Source organism: Lichenostomus cassidix, chromosome 1Aa, assembly GCF_008360975.1.
Source record: "Lichenostomus cassidix isolate B80296 chromosome 1Aa, HeHo_3.0, whole genome shotgun sequence".
NCBI classification, from domain to species: domain Eukaryota; kingdom Metazoa; phylum Chordata; class Aves; order Passeriformes; family Meliphagidae; genus Lichenostomus; species Lichenostomus cassidix.
In genome coordinates, this window is record NC_139480.1 from 57,413,375 (window position 1) to 57,434,847 (window position 21,473).

General features: G+C 40.0%; 1 protein-coding gene across 1 annotated transcript in view; it reads right to left on the reverse strand.

Annotated features, from left to right (window-relative positions):
* PIK3C2G (phosphatidylinositol-4-phosphate 3-kinase catalytic subunit type 2 gamma) overlaps positions 1-21,473 on the reverse strand; it is a 218,246-nt gene that overhangs the window by 6,917 nt on the left and 189,856 nt on the right. The window contains 1 exon segment of the mRNA XM_085049213.1: positions 15,587-15,681. Within this exon segment, the coding sequence (XP_084905339.1) occupies positions 15,587-15,681 (95 nt within the window).

Here is a 21,473-nt window from a genome sequence, read left to right on the forward strand (position 1 = left end):
AAAATTAAGTAATACAAAGATGAGGTTAAATTGTCTATATTTAATATTTGACATTCTGATGGAAAAACCTTTAAGCCTCAATCTACTCTAATTTATCTTAATCTGATTCAAAGTCCAGTCCTTCCACTTTCTAGAGCAATGCATAGAAACTGGATTTTAGACAGTAACCTGTTATTGATTTTAACCCCTCAGTATCAGTGCTGATACTAGGGAGAACTGATTGTTTCTAAGGATGTTTCATAAAGCATATTACTATAGAAGAGTCAGGAGCATTTCCTGCAGCAATATGGGCAGAACAGGACTCTTAAAACAGCCTTTCCTATCTCACCCACCACACAGCTGCAATCTCTCTTTAATTTTCCAGTTCAGGTTACTGAACCATACTTCAGATATTTCATCTTACATGGTAGCAGCTCCACATCAGAGACAATCTATTAACCAGGCCCAGTCATCAGCCAGTGCTTGTGGGTGGAGAGTTCTTTGATAACTCCTCAGGAGCTCTAAAGTTATTCCTAAAGCAGCATTACAATTACTTAGAAAACACATTGTATCACTTGAGGCATCAAAAGAACACTCAAGAAACATAATAATGAAAAACTGTGGAGCCAGCACATGTCACTTAAGGCTTGGCTTATAATTATGTAGAAATGCTTGTGTTGGTTGCATAGTATACAATCAGAAAGCACAAAAAAAAAAAAAGGGAGTATCAAAATATCAGTAATTTTAATCATATAATCAGCATTTTAGACCGGAAGTTTACTTGCCAGCTCCCAGGCAATCCAGTGACAGGAAGCAAATAAGAATACAGGCAAAAAGATTGTAAAACATTTGGAACCAATCAACCCAGAAGACTACACAGGCACTTGCATTTATATCTCCCATTGTAATTTTACACCTGGCTCAGAATTAAGTAATTTCTCAGATTTTGATTATTCACAGTGTGTGTCTGGAAATATGGGGCTTTTTACAGCATTATCAACAACATATCCCTGGGATAGAAGAAACTGCTGTCTCCTAGAAATAAGTAACTTCTCTATTGGAAAGGAAAACAGTGTGCTTGTGTGTCTGTGAACAACCAGTTCTTGCACAACAAATCCCTGTTTTTTGTTATCTGAAATGACTCTTCAAGGCAAATGATGTGGTCAACTGCAAAGCTCATTATTGCTATCATTAACACCATATAACATCAAAGGATGCCTCACTCAAACCATTACATATTGTCAGCACTATGGGAGTGATTAATATTACTATTGCTAAATTCCCCAAAGTACATCTGATTTTGATATATTCATGGGATTTAGATAGATGGGATTAAATGGCCAATATAAGAGAGACATTAAACAGCAATGGAGCTAATGGGTGTTTTCCTAGGACAGGGTGCTACATCGTTAATGCAGGATTTATAATTTACACTGTCCATTTGAAAGCCCATCTCTGTTGATCTAGGACTATACTAAAACTTCATTTGAGGATTACAAGTAACAGTAAATTGAGCATCTCTTAAAAATCAGGCGGGAGAATGGAATCCAGCTTTAAATACCACTCCAAGCAACCAGGATCTTAAGTGTAATCAAACTTTTCCATTCTCAATGAACAGGTAAACATCCCTGTAACTTGAAGGTCAACTGATTTTAGTTGTTTCAGACAAAGAAAGGAACTACGTTGAGGTGACAGGCCACAAAGGTAATGTGGCTGCATCTGCCCCCTCCTGCTGCCCCTCTGAGCTGCCCAGACAGGACAGGGTACTGTCACAAGTGCTGTGCCTCCCTGAGCACCTCAAGCAGCAAAGGCACAGATGATGGAGCATTATCTGAATTGGAAAAAGGCTCAGCCTGACACTCACCTGCCAGGGGAAAAATCCAAGCCAATTGCTGTGTGATTATTTAACAGGACCTGGGTGTCCAGAAGCAGATGTGATTATTGAAAAGAAGTCAGGTGAGATTGTCACTATGCCTTTGATCATCTCTGTGTCATGTTACCTTGCCTTCAGGCAACTAGCCTTCCTCTGTCAGCTGACTCCTCCCAAAATCTAAGGAAGGCACTTTGCAGTAGTGTTTTGGCCATATGAAATGAACTGAAAACTACTTCCTCACTATCCCTTTGAATGTAGCTAAATACGTGTTGAAAGAAGTGAGTGGAAGGAGAGGGTCAAGACAGAAAATTAAAAAAGAATATTTTAGCGATTCAGATGGGAAAACTCCAGGGCAGAGCAGTTGCTCTGGGATATTTCAGTACTAAAATAAAGCCACTTTTCATGAATAGTAGCAATCAGCAGTCAGACTGTTAGAGGTAATCCAATGTGGAGCCATCTGAATTCCAAGCAGACGTTGTAGTTCTGATTGTTGGCTTTTTCTCCTCCACTTTACAGGTGACATTTTCCCCCTTCATCTTCTCTTGCTGAGGAATGGCAAACAGGCCACTCCAAATCCCACTGTTGTCCCAGTTCTCCATCTGCAGTGGCACTGTTATGCCATCAATCAAAAAAGCTTCAGCTGAGCACTCTTCCAGCCAGATCATATGTTCCACTTCTCAGCTGCCCTCCCCTGACTCCTGACATGGCACAATATATCTAATGAAGGACTCCAACTGTTAAAAAGACTCTGTCCCACCATGCACTAATAATTCAAATCTACAGATTAGCCCAGTCTTACAAGAGCAGAGACTGGGGAGCTCATACCATGAGTTTATGCTGGTTTCTCTTTTGACTGGAACAAGTGCTGAATTATTTTTCTTGTGAAGAACCTGCTTCACAATAGGATTTCTTGAGGCAAGACTTGCAATGCAAAGAGTTGTACTTTGCTAGACACTTCCTAGCAGGGACAACGAGTGATCATAGCAGTTTGACTATAATAGTGCAAAAAACAAGAGTGCGATCAACACAGCAGAAAAATCTTTTAAAAACTTGCTGGAACTTGAAGTGAACTGTTTTATTAAGACAACTGACTTAGCAGGAAAAAAACCCCCATGTTCTGGGCAAAGTAGTCCTTTCTCCAGCTTTCATATCTGAGTTGAGCATTAAAATAAAGGAGAATGGGGAATAAAAGAAAAATAGAGAAAACATCAGAAATATTTTTCTTACCAAAGATTATGACTTCTTTCATATTACAGTATCACATTTAGTAAGCAAAACCCCTGTGTTATCCTTTCACTTCTAACTCACTTCTAACTGCGCCATCTTATGTACAAATTCAGGTAAACATGAGGAATACCTGATCAAAACCACAGAATTCCAGATGGGGTCAGGTTGGAAGGGACCACAGTAGTCATCTGGTCCCACATCCATACTCAAGCAGGGTCATCCCAGAGCACAGGGCACAGGGTTGTATCCAAATGGTCCTGAAATATCTCCAGTGAGGGAGACTGCACAGCCTCTCTGGACAATCTGTTCAGTGTGTGGTCACCCACACAGTAAAGAAATTCTTCCTCATACTCAGGTGGAATTTCTCTCTTTGCACCGAAGAGTATCTGTTCTGGTGAGTTCATTATAAAAAGAGAGTAAGTTTTCTAGCAGGTTTATGAGTAGCTCTGAAATCCACCAAACATCATTTTTGTTATTATTAAAGGATAAAAAAAGTCCCTGATTTTTGTCCATAGCCCAGGCCAGAAGGAAAAGCAAAGGGTGCCTCGAGAATGCCATTTTGCACTTTACACTGCAAAACCTTTACAGCTTGAATGCACTTGTGCTAAAGCAAGCAGAAAAAAACTAAAATTTTAGATTGAACTCTATTTGGTTTTAACTCTGTAGTCATATCATTAACCCAAAAATAAAGGATTTTTACTTACTTCATAATAAGTTACTCCCAATTCAAATTACTGTCTTAAATCTTTTATTGTGTGCATACTTGCAAATAAATCCAAGCTATAAAAATCTGTAAGGCTGTAAAGGTATAAAACCAAACTTCCCCCAGAGAAATTCCATAGGTTGCCTTGACATGCCTAGGGACAAAAAAAAAAAAACCACAAAAAACCCCAGCGATTTAGATTTGCCAAAAAAAACCCCTTGAATTTAGAAGCTTGATGCCTTAATAATTTCTGAGTTTTTTTACTCTTCATGTATCTGTAACTCAGTGTAGCTCTCTGCTTCTTACAAAATGCTAAAAACCTCTGTTCCCAGCACCTTTAGCCAAAACAAAGCTCTCTGGATAGAGATTCAATGACATATTCGTTACCCTAGGGCCCAAAAATATGTTAACAATGGTGGAAAGGCGGGCACAGGGCCTGGGGTAGTCAACAATCACCTGAAGGTGTGATTGGAGAATTAGGGACTGATATGCTAATAGGACAAAACTTATAAAAGGTGAAGAGCTCGTGATCCAGTGTCCATTTTGGGTGTTTTCCCTTGAAGGCGACTTTGCTTGCCTGAGTGTACCTTGAAGGCCTCCAATAAATTTGTCCGCTTTTTATACACCTAATTTATTTTGGCCTCTGTTTCAAGTAGCCTGTTTTAGACATCAAGCTGACTCCAACTGAATTTAGAAAGAGACCATATTTCTTTTCTTCAAGCACCACCGAGTGATGAATGAACTGTTTTCTCAGAGAATGACCAGCCTACTCGACCTTGATAATGACAGGTGTTTTTAGGGAACTCAGTTACAACTGCCTGCATGTTTGTTAAAAACAAAACTTATTTTGGAAATGTTGTTGTCTTCTAAAGTCAGGCAGAAGATAATGAAAATATTTAAGAATGAAGGGGAATGTAGGAGAGAAAGTAATGCTCTGGATTTACTTCTTTCCTCATCTCTAATTCGATACTGAAAACCTAAAATACACAGCCTGTATCTGTTATGACTGTGTTCCATTTTCCACTCCAGTGTTGTTTTCCAAAACCAAAGGAAGTTGATATTTGCTTACAGAAACCCACACAGATAGGTTACGTCCTGTGTAATTTAATTTTAAATATAGTAGCTGTAGTTGGGAAATAATGGATGAAATTCAATTAATTTTTCCAGAAGAAATATGTTACCCTAATGACTTTTCTCCCCGATCATTACTAATGATCCACAACTCTCCTAACACAAGGATTCTTCGTTAGCATTACTGTAGGCATAACTACTTTAAAATTTGCCATATATTCAACTATTTAGTGATTTAGAATCTGACATGAATATTGGGCCATACTCATATGAATTTAAAGGCAAGTTTTATGATTTTTGAAATATGTATTTTGAGGATAATTTATTGTAAAACTTAAAAACTCACATCTTCCTAAATAACATAAAATTTTCTTTTTAGATGATTTTTGCCTCAAACTTAAATCATGTCATCAGTTTCTGTTAATGTTAGACATGCAGATCACCTTTTGTCCTAGAGTGTAACAGACTGATGGTTCCTGAACATTTGATAGTTCCAGCTGCTGTTCTCTTTTCCCCATTTTTCATTTTCAACAATCTTGACAGTAAAAACTAATGATCAACTAACTTGTATTAACTAACAACACCTTTCCTTCTCTATAAATAACTACTTCTTGTTCCCAAAAGATTAATTTCCTCAACATTTTTAAATCTCAGTTTCTTTCTAAATTTTCTTCAGTGAAAAAAAAATTAATATATCCAGACTTTAGAAACTCTGCTATTTCATCTACTGTCCCCAAATAAAAATAATTTACTTTGTCCAGTAGTTCTCTTAATATTCCTGCCTTTTACCTTCCTTGTATTCTCTTAGATACACTGCTGTGAGAATTTATTTACATAGTGAAGAAAGGACTACAAAATATTCCTTACTTTTTAATATTGAGATAGCCATACACCTTTCAAAATCAAACCAGTATGGTAAGTGATTTGGAAAAACCTTCAATAAAACAAAATGTCTATGTGTCTGTGTGTAGACATTAGGTGGATTTGATTATTATCCAATAAAGGAGGATTTGAAAAAAAATCCACAGAAGAAATCACCCTTGCACCACAGTAACCTTTGTGAATTACTGGCTGTCTCCAAACTAAATTAAAACTAGTAAGAAAGAGCCATCATTGCTGCTGTCTTTCACTTCCTCTGAGTGCCTGTGTAAGTTCGCAGAGAAAGGCTAAACCCTGTCTTTCAAAGCTGCAGCTTAATTAGCAAATACAGGCTCTGCCTTAGGAGAAAAAGAACATCCTCTGGGCTACTTCTAAGCTTAAAGAGCTGAGAAATTAGTATTACAAAGCAAGAGGTTCCTTCAAAAGCAGAATCATGATATATAAACGCCAGGAAAAATGGAGTGAACAGGTGATTGTGTTACACAAAATATCCTCAAATTGCTTCAAAGAAAATTAACAATAAAATCGTATTTGCAGTAATTAAATAATAATTACAAAAGAAGACAATTGGCTATCACTATGGTGCACTCTGCACTGTCTGCTCTTGGCAAGACAAAACAGGAAAGCAACTGGCCAAAAGTGCACAAATATGGTATTTTTTTCCCCAAATAAAATTTGAAAATACTTAACTGCTTCTCTTCAACAGCAGTTCTATTGTATTACATTTCCTGATCCAAATTTTTTGGGGACATCTGGGTATTTACATAAAGACAGAAGACACACTGAGAGAGGCTGAGGATATGGAGGTCAGCAGCAAGGCAACCAAAGAAGAAATTAAGTTTATCTCAAGTTAATGCAGGGAAATAAAAATATATTGCTGTCAAGGAAATTCTGGAAAGCATTTTTGAGCAGGCATTTTCTACCTTTCAGAAATCTGGCAGTGTCCATGGAGTGAGTTTCCAGATGGCTTTGTCATTTTCCATGCTAAAAATGCAAAGATGCTCTATCCATGTTATTGATTTGAATATCCAAGTATAACTTTTGTCCAATACCTTCAGCATCCTCATCAACCTGCCTGCAGCAGAGTAGCCAGGACTGGAGCAGCCTGGATGTAACAGCTGGCTATGCAGCATTCCTGAGAGGGACAACTGTGCTGGCAAAAATAGGGTTAGAGCAGTCCTGAAACACAAAATCTCTAGCAAGTGAATCGACAGCCAATCCTTTCCAAGGTGTCCTGACTGTCAAACAGGAAAAAAAAATAACCGTGTCAAGGAGGGAGATCAACAAGAGATTCACCCTGTCATACTGTTGACACCTCCTGGCTTGGCTTGGTTAAATTGCCCCCACATTGGTGCCTGGTGCCAGCTGAGACAGATACTGCTGCTTCATGTTACTACATGTGACAAAAGGGGTGTATGGAGCTGGAAACAGGACTTTATGAGAAAATGGACCATTCTGGAGTGGTCACTGGAGGTCAGGCAAGATAATTCATGGTATCCAAAACAGCTGTGATCAGGCAGCTGATCTATCACAACGAGATGGAAGTTTGATTCCAGCACATCACATAAGTAAGCACCTTAGTTTCAAACAGATCCCAAGGCAAAGGGACTGTGGGATTTTCAACATGAACAGGAATTATTTGTAAATATTAAAAAAAACCAAAAAACACCTGTGTGATTTGGGGTTTTTGTTTGTTTTTTTTTTTTTAAGGAGACAGTTCTGGAAGACAGACTGGATCCCAAAAGACTCAGGGCTTTCTAAAAATTATGCAAAATGTTTCTGATCTGCTTCAGTCATTTAAGAGGAAAGCCCATCTATCTCTGCTTAAATGAAGTAAATAAAATGAAAGCTGGCCTAGGATGCCCAGAAGATCACAAGAGTTTCTCTCCCAAGCCTTTATTTCTATGGAGCTCTGAAACCAGAATGGTGAAGAAATGCACTGAGATGTATCCCTAATGCCCTGTTTAAAAAGAGTAATTTATTGTCCTGATGATCCAGAAGGAGTTGTGTATCAGGACAGATACAATCCCAAATGGCATGGGGAAGAGTCTGTACAACCATGGGACTGTGTCATGTAAAACAGGCTCCTGCCTTTTACAGACCATTGGCAGCAGGAAAAGAGGACTAGAATTTAGCTCCAGCAAGCAATGACACAACTTTGTGTGTCTTTATTACTGTTTCTGAACAAGCAACAAAGAAAAAGACATCATAGAATGGGTTGTGTCTGTACCCAACCCACTCAGAGCTTAATTCCAGGTCCTGAGCTCTGACAAACCTCTGACACTTTATCAGTGCTTGGGACTTGATTACTGTGTGCTCCACATAGTACTATGTGATGATAAAAAAGTCACCAAGGCTGAAAAAATAATATAAAGCAGAAGTGTGAATGTACTGGATGAATTTACAACTCCTAATAAAAGTGTGGAGCGCCAATCACGTGGAAGCTTTTTCCTAAAGAAAAGGTAACATGTTCTAGATTTCTGAACCAATTGCTGCATTACTATCTTTAAGTCAATTAACTCCACTGGGTTTTATTTTTACATAGATGAGAGAAATGAAGATTCGGTCATGCTTTAAAACTGTATTATCTTGTGGATGGATAAGCAGTGTTGGTGCAGGGTATAGAATGCAGAGAGTAGATTTCGTGAACAAGTCTCTGAAGCTTTCATTTCAGAATTACCACCAAGCCCATAAAGAAACTAAATTCCATTGCTTTCAACCCTGTATTATTGTTATACTTGGAACACTTAATTTTCAGATTAATATTTAGCCACAGAGTCTATGACACTGGCTGAAATAAGAATGATCTTGTTTTGACCCTTAGAACCACAGATCCTAAATTTCTTCTTTTGAATAAAGTACAGAGGAGAACAAACACTTAAGACAAATATCTATTTCAGTTTCCTTTCGAAATCACTCAGTATTAAGAGCATTTCTGCCTGTTAGAGGGCATGAAAGAAAATCAGCCTTTGAGAAAAGAAACACAAGCAAAAGCTGTCATTCTGTTTCTATCTTTTTGTTGCATACATATTTTATGTCCTTGCCTGGCCCAGAGAGTAAGTGAGTATAAAAATGTGTAAAGAAACAGTGAGACTGTGATCTGTGTCTTCATTCTGCATTTTCTTCTCAATTTCATGATTAGTTACAAAAGTCTGTATATGGTTATTTTTAATTTCTCCAACTGTACAATCTCCCTGAACTTTTCTTTCAATTATTCTACAGCTTGCCATGTCCCTGTGTAAGAAAGCATTTCATTATACGAGGCATGCAATTTCTGCTCCTTAATTAGCTCTCATTACTTCTACTTACACTCTTGCTCAATGTTCTAAATAATTCCTCTTGAATCTTGCTGTCTTCTCCTTTAAATATTTGCACAATTGACTTGTGTCCTTGTTAGTCTGTTCTTAACTAAGTTTTAGTAACAATAAATCACTCCTGAAGAATCAATCACTCCCAAGCAACCCTAATGAGAACTGTTCTTTGAACTTGTATTCTAGTTTAAAAAACATCCTAGAGAAATAGTTTACTATCAAAGCCTTATAAAGATGAACTACTTCATTTCTGCACCATGACACCGGGATCTGGCCTTTCTCACTGGCATCTCTCATAGCAACCTCATGGTTCCCCATGTGCTTGTTTTACCTTCACATTGCTGTGGGATATAGATCTCTCCCTCCCTGAGGAAATATGTTTCATTTGTCTAAGCTGGTTGTTGGGTTCTGGAAATTACTTTTATTCTCTTGATCTTGCTCTGTCTGCACTATTATTTTTAATGTTTTCTTCATTTGTAACCAGCAGCAAATTTAATTTTTGTTCACCTTCATCTCCCAGATCACTCATATTATTAAACAGAGCTCACTATTTGCTGTTGGTTTTCTCTTTTTTCTTATTCAACACATATCAACTATGTAGGGAATTACTTATTTAAAAGTGAGCAGTTAGAATTTAGAGCGGAGGCAGTACTGTGACTGTGACAGATTAAAGGGTTTAACAAGAAATAATAACACAACTTTCTGTACAACATATTTGTCAAGCACCTCTCACAACAAATATATTTGAATCCAACAGTAATCCCTGTGCCACAAGAACAGACCTCATCTCTTTCCAATTTAAACTACTGCTGAGTTGTAGTACCTTTTGTTTAGGGTTGTTCAGCTGATTTTCAGTCTAAAGGAGAACATAGCTTATCGAAGCTAATTTCCTTTCAGTTTTAAAGTATTTTCTATGAATATAAAATTAAATCCAAATCTTTATAAGCTACAGTTAGTACAAGAGCTTTCTTCCCACGTCTTTTTATTTTGTTTTCCTGTGCCAGTCTAAGGAAAACTTCATCTGAATGTGTTATCTCCTTCCATCAGCCAAGCTACTGATTTAATTCTGTCACTGATACTCTCTGGACAACTTTTTCCAGCTCAATTTTTTTTTTTTCCACTTGTTTTCCATCTCTGCCTTGCCTACCTGCACACCTCCATTCTAATCCCTGTTGGCTGATCCATGGGCTGCAGTAAGGAAAGCAGTACACATTCATAACATTCTGAAAGGATAATGTGGCTTTTTATTTAACTGGCAGGCACTGCATTGTTGGCAGGTAGTATATATTTTCCATTTAAATCTATATAATGATAGTCATAAAGTGTGAAAGTTAGTGAGCCCATGAGAGGAAGGATGGGAACCAACTAAGACTGAACAAAGATCCCCAACCCTTTCCCACCTCATGCGGACATAAAACCCAGCACAGGCAGCAGAGCATATACCTGTACTCTAGTGGAAACCTCCCTATGGTCCTGCGCTGCAGACTTAGATTTCATCCCTTTGAATTTGGGAAAGATTGGCTCCCACTTTTCTTCCCAACACATTTAAACCATTGCATCTCAAAAATATTTTTGGAAGCAATTTGTACTTGGATGGTGTAGAACATGAAATGGAAAGACGCTGGATGTCTGTGTAAGCCTAAAGCTGATTACTAATTCATCACCCACATATCAGCTATCCCAGAATCATTAATCACTAGGAGGGGTACATGACAGCTTCAGAGCTTTTATAAAAGGAAAGCTGGAAGTACTTTTGCTTCTGTAGGAGAATTACTGTACAGAAGAACTGTAGGAGTTTATTTTTCTTCCAGCAAAATTTCCCCCTGTAAAATTGGTTCTGAATTCATCACCCACGCACTTTCCTGAATTCTAGTAACATTTTACATTTACTGGCATGAGGTTCAGGATGACTTGGCTTTCTTTCTTCCCACCTCTACCCCTGAGGAGTTATCCTGTCCACAAGAAGCAATGGGCAAAAACATTTAGCAGTGAGGATTGAAGGTTTAGCTGCTTATCTAGGAAAACAGGGCATGCCTGAAGTCATGGCAATAAAGTCAGTGGAAAAAGCAGGCTTCCTCCCGAGCCAATGCTGAACCACTGTTCCCTTTGCTTGTCCATGAAGCAGGCAAGGATGTATGTTAGAAACCCTTTTCTGGACATCAGCAATGGCTATTCCTCTGGTATTTTCTTGAGGAGTGAGCAAGCCCAGCAGAGCACCAGTAAGGTAGCCTGGCTGTTCCTGGCTGTGTGGAGCTAAACCAGCCCACAGCTAACCCCGTATGACACCTGGTTGGCTCTTGATATCCGCCCTTCTCTGTGTTGCTTAATACAAGTGAACAGGGCTGGACTTGAACATTTCAAGTTCAAAACCTAGGTGTCTTTCAATTTCCATAAATCCATCTTCACATCTGCACCATAAGCCTACTTTTTAGGGTAGAGCAGCATTCCCCCTGTTCCTGCCTACTGCTGCTTTTTCAGGTATTGTGCTGCCACAACTTTCTTGTTCTTAGGTAACAATTCCCTTCAGATGCCAAAACAAACCTCCCCTGGGGCTCCTTTATATTCCTCCTAAGACCACTTAGTACACTTCACAGGTACTGCGCTGTTTTTTTTATAGACTAAGCCTGCCCTGTCGCACCCCTCCATCTGCCACATCCTCCATGACTCCAGAGGCAAACGCTCCAGATCTCCATGCTTTTCAGCCTGTCACGGTGGCCATGGCACGCCTGAGTGCCCCAGCCCCATGGGAGGGAGATGGGGATTGCTCATGGGCATGGTAAAAGTGTGCTCCCATGATCCCTTACCCTCCAGGCCATTGGTATGGACCAAGTTTGACAGCTATTCGCTACTCCTCTCCCCCTCCCCTGATTACAAATATGGCTTGAGTTCCAGAATATTCTCCTTTGTTCTTGTTAAAGCAAATATTTGATTGGTGTTCTATATATGGTGTTGTTATCCCTTTGGTCAAAAGTGTTGTCGTTCAAAAATCCCCCTTTCCCTATTGGCTCCCCTAGCCTCCTCCTTCCCTTTCCCCTCCCACTATAATTGCTGCTGCATGAGTGTGCTCAGGGCCATTTTGTTGCTGCCTCCAAGCCCTCTCCAACTCCCCTCACCCTTCTTCAATAAACCCTCCTTGGAGCACCGACAAAGTGGACTGTATCTCTCGCTTTCTTCTGTGACCCACTGACAGCCTTGAGCTCCCTCGGAGCCTCGACTGCCAACTCTCGCGGTCTCTCCCTTCCGCGAACTCCTGGGTGGTGTGGCACGCACGGACCAAACCACCATATCAGCCCTACACAAATGTTTCCTTCTACCCCAGCTTCACTTTACTAAGGCAATATTGCCTGTATTCCCTATGTATAAAGTGCCCCATGTGGCACTGTCTGCATTTGAGAGGAGTGAGCAGCGCCCCAAGAGGCTGACTTCAAGTTGTGTAATATACATGTTTGGAAAATTGCATTTTATTGGTGCAATGGCTTTTGTATATTTGAAAATTGGATTTAAAGTTATTCTCCTCAGCAGTCATGGTGATGCCATTCAAATCGTAAGTAGAAGCAGTGAGCCACCTGACTTACAGAATCTCAGGATTCAAATGAAACTATGAATCGGTGAGGGAAATCTTGAGACTGAAACATTTTTAGTATCTTATAAATATCTGTTTAACAGAACTTGTCTTCATTGTGCACCCACAGCCTTAAACTGTAGGCAAACATTACCAACCAGTCTGAACATCTCTGTGTTCAAACAGTTTCCTTGGCTGCAAGTATTTTCTTAGTGAAAAAATACAGCCTTTTCTTTATAGAAGGTTCGATTAGATTAATGGTTCTTTCCAGTCACAAAATCCATAAGGCTGTTCTCTGTTTTTTGTCTTTGCAGAATTTTTGATAGAGTTTTCTTCAAGCAGGACTGGCTTTTTTAACATGAGTGAAATGTTCCCGTGGTGAGGAAGAGGACACTGCAGCTCATCTAGGGATTTCTACATCTGCAGCAAATCTGGATGCATCAGATCCAAAAGGCCTGCACTGTGAAGTCCATGCATGCACCCATATTAGACAGTCCTCTGCTAGGTCTGCACTACACCAGTGGTCTCTCCACTGCTACAGCAGTTTTTCTCTATGACATCCCACATGAATGGGGAAATTTCCTTCAGGAAAAAATCCTGAGTTATAGCACTGCAGTCTTTTGGCTTCCTCCTTTAAAGAACCAGTTTAATACAGCTTGACAGTGGCTATAAACAACACCAGCTCCTTAGGGAGTCTCTTGTGCATTGTATATCAATACAGGATTCGCACAGCACAATCTAGATCTCCTATTAAAACCCCTAGAAATAAATCCACACAAATACTAAATCAAATTTATTTACATGTATCAGAAGTCTCCATCATAATTCCTGAGAGTGCTGTGAAGCTACATTTGGGATTAATTTGGCCTACTACAATTATTTTCACATCTGAACACATCATTAAATCTCTTTATAGAAATAAATTCATTAGGGAAGAGCAGAACAAAAATTATTTACTATAAATTATGAAATAAAACAAGATAGCAAAGTAATCTCTGCACAGATGAACCGCTAAAACATAATTAGTAAGACTCTGCAAAAGACTGAATATACCTGAAATAGCTTTAACATGTCTTGAATAAGATATGATCTTGGCATACTTTTAAAATCCCTGTTCAGCTCAACCAAAAACAGAAGAGGAAAGGACAGGAAAAAAAAGCATATCAGAAAGATTGACTTATATTACTGGGAAGCTGAGATGATTACTAATGGGATAAAGAACCTTCCAATTATAGGTTACTGGTCTGAAGGCAGTCCAGTAGCACACCCAAGGCACTACTATTTCATATTTCAGATCAGATGACAATGGATGATGGCCAGGTGGAAGGAAGGAATTGGAAGCCCAGGATTTAAAAATACGGTTGCCTAAATTAGGCTGCCAAAACAATGATCTTATTTTCAAGTCATGAATCATTGTTAGTCTTGCTGAATGGGACTCCTACCACTTCTCTGCAAACTCACTGAAAAGGATTTAAGTTACCTACTTTCAAAAGCAACACACTAACTTCAAGTTGTACTGTCCTTTTCCATAATGAAGTGAACTGAACCCTGGATTTTATGTTTGCACTACACAGCTATCTATGCTGTAATTTACTTTAATTTAATTAAATTGCTGGAACTTCGTAAGAACAGAGTCAGGGGCCTACACACTTAAAATGATGGAAACAAGGAGAAAGACTAATTCCAGCACCTTTGTTTGTGTGCACCTCCACATCAACCACTTGAACTCTCAATGACATCAGCAGCATGGCAATCACTTAAATATGCCCCTCCCACCAATTAGAACTTTATCAGAAGATAATCAAAGTCACTTAGATTTGAAAAGCTCAACAGAAAAAATAAAGAGGGTCTTGTGCTACATCCTGAAGGTAAAGTTTATATAAATGGGACCTGGCAGCAGAGGCTGATCTCACCTGTCAAAGTGGCACACAGGACATAGAAAACAAGTCTCAGCACAGAGATGTGTTGAATGTTATAGACCAGAATGGAGATGCTTGAATTGCAAATAGGAAGCCAGAGTGGCTAGCAGAGAACAGTCAGAGCTATGTAAACCTCATGTGTCTCATACCACTAATTAAAAATCAGCCTCATTTTATTACTGGCTGGTGCTCACACAAGCCCCTCAGTTTGGCCCCATTTAGGAAAAGAGATTGCAATCCAGTTTGGGATGGAGGTGGCATAGAGTATGCACTGAGAACCCACAATAGTTAATAAATGCTCTAATCCCCTAGCTGAACAAATAAAGGCTCTCTTGCCACAGCCATTACTTGAGACGTGAGCCATGGGAACTCAAGAGCGCATTTAGGCACGGAATTCATTACAGAGCAGCCAACACACTCCTCCAGTAAGAGATCACACACAGCCCCAACTCCATCTCTGAAGTCATCCTCAGCAGCCAATTCCACCTGCCTTGTGCTGCAGGAGCACTGGCAGCTTCCCCTCCCATAGCCTGGCTCCAGGAACCCTCAACATTTACCTCTCAGCCTCCTGACAGCATGTTACAAAGCTGAGCATCATGCCTCCAAATGACATTGCTCCTTCAAATACACCACTGCTCCCTCTGCTGAGCTCTTCCCTGTTCATAGACAGTCATGCTGGCCTAGAAAGAAATGTCTGGATAATCAATCCATAGTGCCAGGCTGACATGCTGCAAAAAGTCATGCTGCTGCATGCTGCCTTACGTCTGACTGGTATCAAAATGTGTCAGCTGAGAGGACCAGAACAGTATTAAAACTAGTTTTCTTGGAAAAGGCCATTACCAGCCACTAAGGAAACCCAGTTTCTGTATCTGTCTCACACCTGTAACCGAATTGAGTGAGCTCAAAGGAAAAAAAACAATTGTTAAATCATGACAGAATAGCACTGTCATTTCTTGGAGCTGAAATTAGTTATCCCAGAAAGGGTGTTTGAAGATTAATGCTTTCACAGTACTCTGCAAATACAAGAACTTACAAGTTATGCATTCTGATAAAAATACTCACAATGTTCCTCATGTGTTTCAGCATTATTGTCAGATGGGAGTTTTCGTAGGATATGACCAATTGTACTCCAGGCTTGTGACCAGTTGACTGAGGACCTAAAAAAGGCCAGACAGCTTGATTTTTTAGTTAACAGCTTAGAGCACGTAGACCTGTCAAATATTATAGTACACATTAACTAACATATAAAAACCTGCTGTGTGCTTAAATCGGGGATGAAGTTAGAAAACATGGATAAGGAGTGTGATGAAAGAAAGTGGTCTGACATGTAGTGCTCATTTTCTTTGCTGTTTGTTAACCGACAGTGAGATTTTTCTGTTTGCTAATTGCCATCAATCTGAAATTCAGTGGGAAATTTATGCTTGAGTGACAAATAATTGGGGTAGTTTTGTGGCAGTCAGTGATGACACAATTCACTATTGTTGCTGTTCTCCTGTCTGGTTAAAAACAGTGAGGTTTTTTCGCCTGTTCCCAAGAGAAAGAAAAAAAGAAAAGAAAGAAAAAATAACAAGTTTCCTGACCAGTTCTAAAACAAGTTAGAGAAACAACATAATATATAATTTCTCCCTTCTTCATTCTATACTTCCGCTCTTTCGAGCTAGGTTTCATGCAACCCATTGCTTTCATAGATTTTTCTACTGAGATGCACTTAAAGAGTCTAATTCAATTTCCACTGAAAAAAAATTTTTCTTTTCCCAAGCAAGAAGAATCAGTCTCATAATGTGGTAGAAATGACTAAGCATATCCTGTTCAATCTTTCTGCTGGAGGCACTGAGCCAGGTGTCTTCACTGCCAAAAAGGTGTGTCCTGGAAGCTGGGTAAGTAATGTGGATTACCTGCCCTGCAGAGACAGCAGAGAAACAGAGCAGAGAAACACAGCAGAGAAAAGATGCCTTTTATCACAGTAAAGCAGGTAATGGTGACAACTGCTCCTCAATATCTATGTGACCTCCCTATTTTGCAGTGTTTCGCCTGAGAAGGGGCTAGGAGCTGGACTTGAACCATTTTGCACCACCTGGTCCCCATTAAAGACAGTCCAGACACTGCCTGTTTGAAGCTGCCTGGCTTTACTTAGGCAAACAGAGCTTCACTTCATTAGACCAAAGCTGTATTAAAACCACTAATTTACCTGAAAAAGTAAGAACTCAACCCTGCTAAGCTTACAACAAAACAATGATCTCTCACGAGCTGGGCTCTGCTCTCCCACCTCCCCATTAGAGAAGTAGCTGAGTTTGAGACCTCGGACAGAGAAATCCTGCTCTCCTTCCAGCACCCTGACACAGCAGTCCTAAATCCACTGCAGGGTGACATAACACCAGACAAGATAACACAGTGGTAATTAATTCTTTAAATAGAAACACATTTTCTGAGAAGCAGAGACAATGGGAAAGACTGATGAGAATGAAAAAACAGCCACCATGCACCAGGGTTATGCACTGCCACAGGAAGCTTTTTAGGGAGTACCAGGACTGTTCCCCTCGTAGCATGAGTCCCATGTGTCCCTTTTAGCCTCAGCAGACACCTGGGCACTCCCTGTCTCCCTCTTGCCCTCTCCTCCCCACCTGTGCCCCAGTGCTCTTACAGCCAGGGTTGTGGGATCAAGAAATCCAACTTGCTCTGCTCAACCTTTCCTCTGTTGTTCAGCAGAGGAGGCGCCAGAGGGGACCTTACAATAAATAAACCACGGTGGGTGAATTTTTCTGAAGAAACCAAATGTGTAACCTCTGGAGTGAACAGAGACTGAAATAACTGCTAAGCAGACACAATGACAGTGGTGTCATGTACTACTGACAGCCAGAGAGACAGCATAATTGCCATTTATCCTAAGGAAGGGAACTCAAATGAATTAGAAATAACAGAGTGTACCTGCAACTGCAATAATATAATTTTTGCTAGGCAGCCTGGATACCAACACTACTGAGTTTATGAGGTTTGGAAAGGAATTTTAGAATACGAATCCATCTCCAATTTCTCCCCTTTAGAGGTAACAAAAATACATTTTTAATCATATCCTAATTAGAGAAGGGCTTGAAACACTCTTGAAGAATCAAAATCTCAGGAATAAATCACTAATCTGGGACTTAGAAGACTGAGTAGCAGTTCTTCATTTGTTATTTTCCCTTATGAACTTTGACAAATCACTTGGCAAGACTGTATCTTATTTCTTGTGGTATGCAAATAGGAACAGGAGATGAAAATTCTATGAATCAGACAATGGTGAGTTTCTTCCAGAGTAAGCCCATAAAATTCAGTTCTTCTTCTCTTCATGCAAAGCCACTTTACCATTTTTTTTTTAAGCTGTGAGTCCTTTTGCCTTGAATTCGCAACAGGAAATGTAGAATTCTAGACTATTACACACAGTGTAACATAAGGGCAGTTGTGTTTTAACATAATTCACTTGTACAATTCACTTGTGTGGCTCTTAATTTTGTGAATTGCACTGAATCACCACAAGTGGTTTAGCAAGAGCGATAGATTTCAGAGGCTAAATTACATCATCAGAATCCAGCTGTTCACCATGTCTTTCCTACCAGCACTACCAGTACCTTTTATTTTTCATTAATTTTTACAGACTAATGTGATGTTTCTCGCTGCTGGAGGGCAGCAGGAGGCGGCAGCCTCACAAAACAAGGTCCCTGCAGCACGTATCTCCATGAAGTGCAGGCCGGGTGGCCCTGGGCTGCGCTCCCAGCATGGCATGAGCCTCCAGCCACAGAAATCCAGCAGGAAACGTGGTGAGACAAAAGAATGTACTGAACCCCATCTCCGTTCTGCCAGGGAAGTTTATTTAGGGTCTTCGGGGGGGAGGGAAGGGAAGAGGAGGAGGAAAGCAGGGGAACGTTGTGGGGGGCTGACAGCTCGGAGATGGAGACCCTGGGCTCCTGCCAGCATCGTCTTATAAGGGAAGGGAAGGGGGAGGGATTGGCTCTCTCAGAGCCTATCCCGGGAGGTCTGAAGGAAAGACAGGCGAGGGAACACACCAATAGATTTTGGGTAAAGCAGGGTGCATATTTCAAAAACAGCCAATAACATACAGAGCAGGGGAACAAAGAAAAAGCCACATGGAGATCTAAAAACCCACATTGCTACACTAGTGCTTATATCCATCTAGTGAAGGAATTTCTCACTGGGAGTTGGCTTCTTTTCTTTTCCTTGAAAGTAAGAAATGTAAACAAGTTTCTAACACAAAAAACCCCCCAAAAAACCAACCAAACAAAAAACCAAAAAGGGAAGGGAAAATGCATTTCTAATTGAATATGTAAAATGAAGTCTGAAACACACACTACAGGTACAACTATTACGAAAACATTTGCTCTTACTATGCAATAAATTGAGAACTAATTTAAAAAAAAAAAAAAAGGAAGGGAAAGAAAAAATAACCAAGAGTAGGAAATCTGATAAACAAGGAAGAAACCTCTATTGCTTATATTTAATAAAAAAACCCAGTTACTGTCAGCTACACTCAGCTGGTATATTTTCAGTTTTCCCACACTCAGTGCTAAATCATACCTTCTTTGCAGTCCAGATGATTTTAGCGTCAAATTATGATAAAATACACATACAATAATGACTTCCAATCTATCCAGCTTGGGCAGATGGACATGAGCTCAGGCCCTGCATTTTTAGGAAGTGTCCTGCTCTTCTTGCAGCCCATTTTAGACAAGGACCAAGTGCTGGTCTGCTGTAGATACAGGATGAAGTTGCTCTGACCACAGCTGAAGCAAGATTTCCCCCCAGGGATCAATTTTTCACCCACTGGTGTAGAATGCAAAAGCTGTCAAATACCAAATGAGGACCCTGGAGCACTTGTCGTTTTTTCCGATCTGATTTGTTCCTGTGTGTCCCTGCATTCCAAGTGGAAGTCAGCCACCAACTCTACTACAGAAAAACCCAAACACTGTGCCAGTTTATAATCCCTTATTAAGGAACATAATCACAAGGAAACTGTTGGTCCTTCAGTCCTTTCAAATGACAAAATGAAGGCAATTAGCGTTCGGATACCTATTGAAGGTAAAATGATCTTCACAGTAGTCAAGTATGCAGCTCTTTTATCTAGATGGTCTTTTCTGGCATGTTGGAGAACTACCAGCTCCCTATTCTACCATTTGTGCAACATTTTCAGTAGCAGCATTTTCAAACAAGCTTTCTATTACACTGTGCACAATGCATGAGAAATATAAACAGTGAGGAAGATGCTGCTGACAAAATCAATAGGGCAACTATAACTTAATAATGCATTGCATTTCACACATGGACTGCAAAGCAATGTGAAAAAGCTAATTAACTAAGTGTCAACACACTGCCATTAGAGAGTTTGGTATTATTCTGTACTCGGCACCCTCAGATTTTTCTTAGACCTTTCTTCTTGGTGACAGCCTGTTTTTACATCTGGCATCAAAGAGTACTGGAACCTGCTTGGTTTTCCAGGGCTGGGGTTGAAGGCCCCAAGCCAACCATCTGCCTGCTTTAGTTACAGGCTCCAAAGTATCTGGCTTCATACAGCCAGCTCTAAATACACTGTCTCAGTGGTTTAGTCCTCCAAGCCAACCAGAGGTGCTTTTGGGTAAATGTGACTAAATCAGGAAGGCAACTTGTGGCAAAAGCTTTACATCAGGAGTAAGCAACTTCAGCAGTTCAAAATATTATAGGACATGAGCAAGAGAGCCTTATTTTCCTCAGAGACTATTCATGAGGACTGTGGTTCTTCATGGAGAGGAATACTGTATTACAATCATCCTGGAAAGCTTGGACCTCCCTGTAGCAGGACACAGAACCTGTTTGCCTACTGCACCTCAAGTACAGAACCCTTATAAACACATGGAGTACTAATTAAACGTGTCAGAATTGGGGCTGGGCTCTACAGTGTTACAGCCCATAGCAGCACCAAAACAGAGCCATTAATATTTTCAGGAGATATAAACTCCAGAGAAGAAAAATATACACATTTTATATAAAAATGTTTTTGGTAGATTTTTCTTTTTTCCTTCCTTGTTTTAAAGGACCTTTATAAAAGGCTGATTGTGAAATCATTCCTGATACCTGCTCTCACTGCCTTGTAGTGAGCCTGGTATTATGAAATGCTGATAATATTCAGGATAATTCAGAATTCAACCCACTAGGAGTACTGATTCAGAATTCATGTCAAGTAAATTTAACATTGATTTCTAATCTCTCTAGTGCTGGGAGCACAGTACAAATTTTAATTTTTATTTTACTTTAGTAAATGTAATTACCTACAACATTTATAAATTAAAGACGTGTAAGAGAAAGATGCTGGTTTGATCAAATTTCATAACCTGATCCTATTGGGCATTAATCTCATTTTATATTGATCCTAACCAAGAGACAGATGATTTTTTTTCTTGAGAGAGGACACCATGTTCATGGAAAGCTACAGCCCACATTAAAGAGTTATTTTTCAAAACAGGCAAATATTAAGACTGTCATAACCTCAGAATGCAATGAAATTTGTGGGGAGAAAACGTACTTTTTTTCATGACAATTACCTCTTTTCAGCAGGCTCACTGAACTTAATTCCTCCCCAGGCTCACTATGGCATTACTAACAGAATTTACCTTCAAATCAAGAGTGTTTCAGAGCATCCTCAGCCAGCAAGAAACTCCAGTGAGGGCGTGTTTGTTCCACGGCTAGCTGGGGAGCACCCCACGCTGTCAACGGAGGGGCGCTACCCGAGGTGGGACTTGCCTGGGCGATGCCAGACCTCAGGCAGTGGCACACCGCAGGGCGCGGGGCACAGGGACCAGCGGTGAAGCGATGTGAAGAAAGGAGATGTAGGCGCTTCGTTCAGGGTATCTCCAAGGTGGTTTACTAAGGGCAGAGGGTAAAGAGCAAGGGGCGGCGAGGGGCGAGAGATACCAGGAGTGAAGAG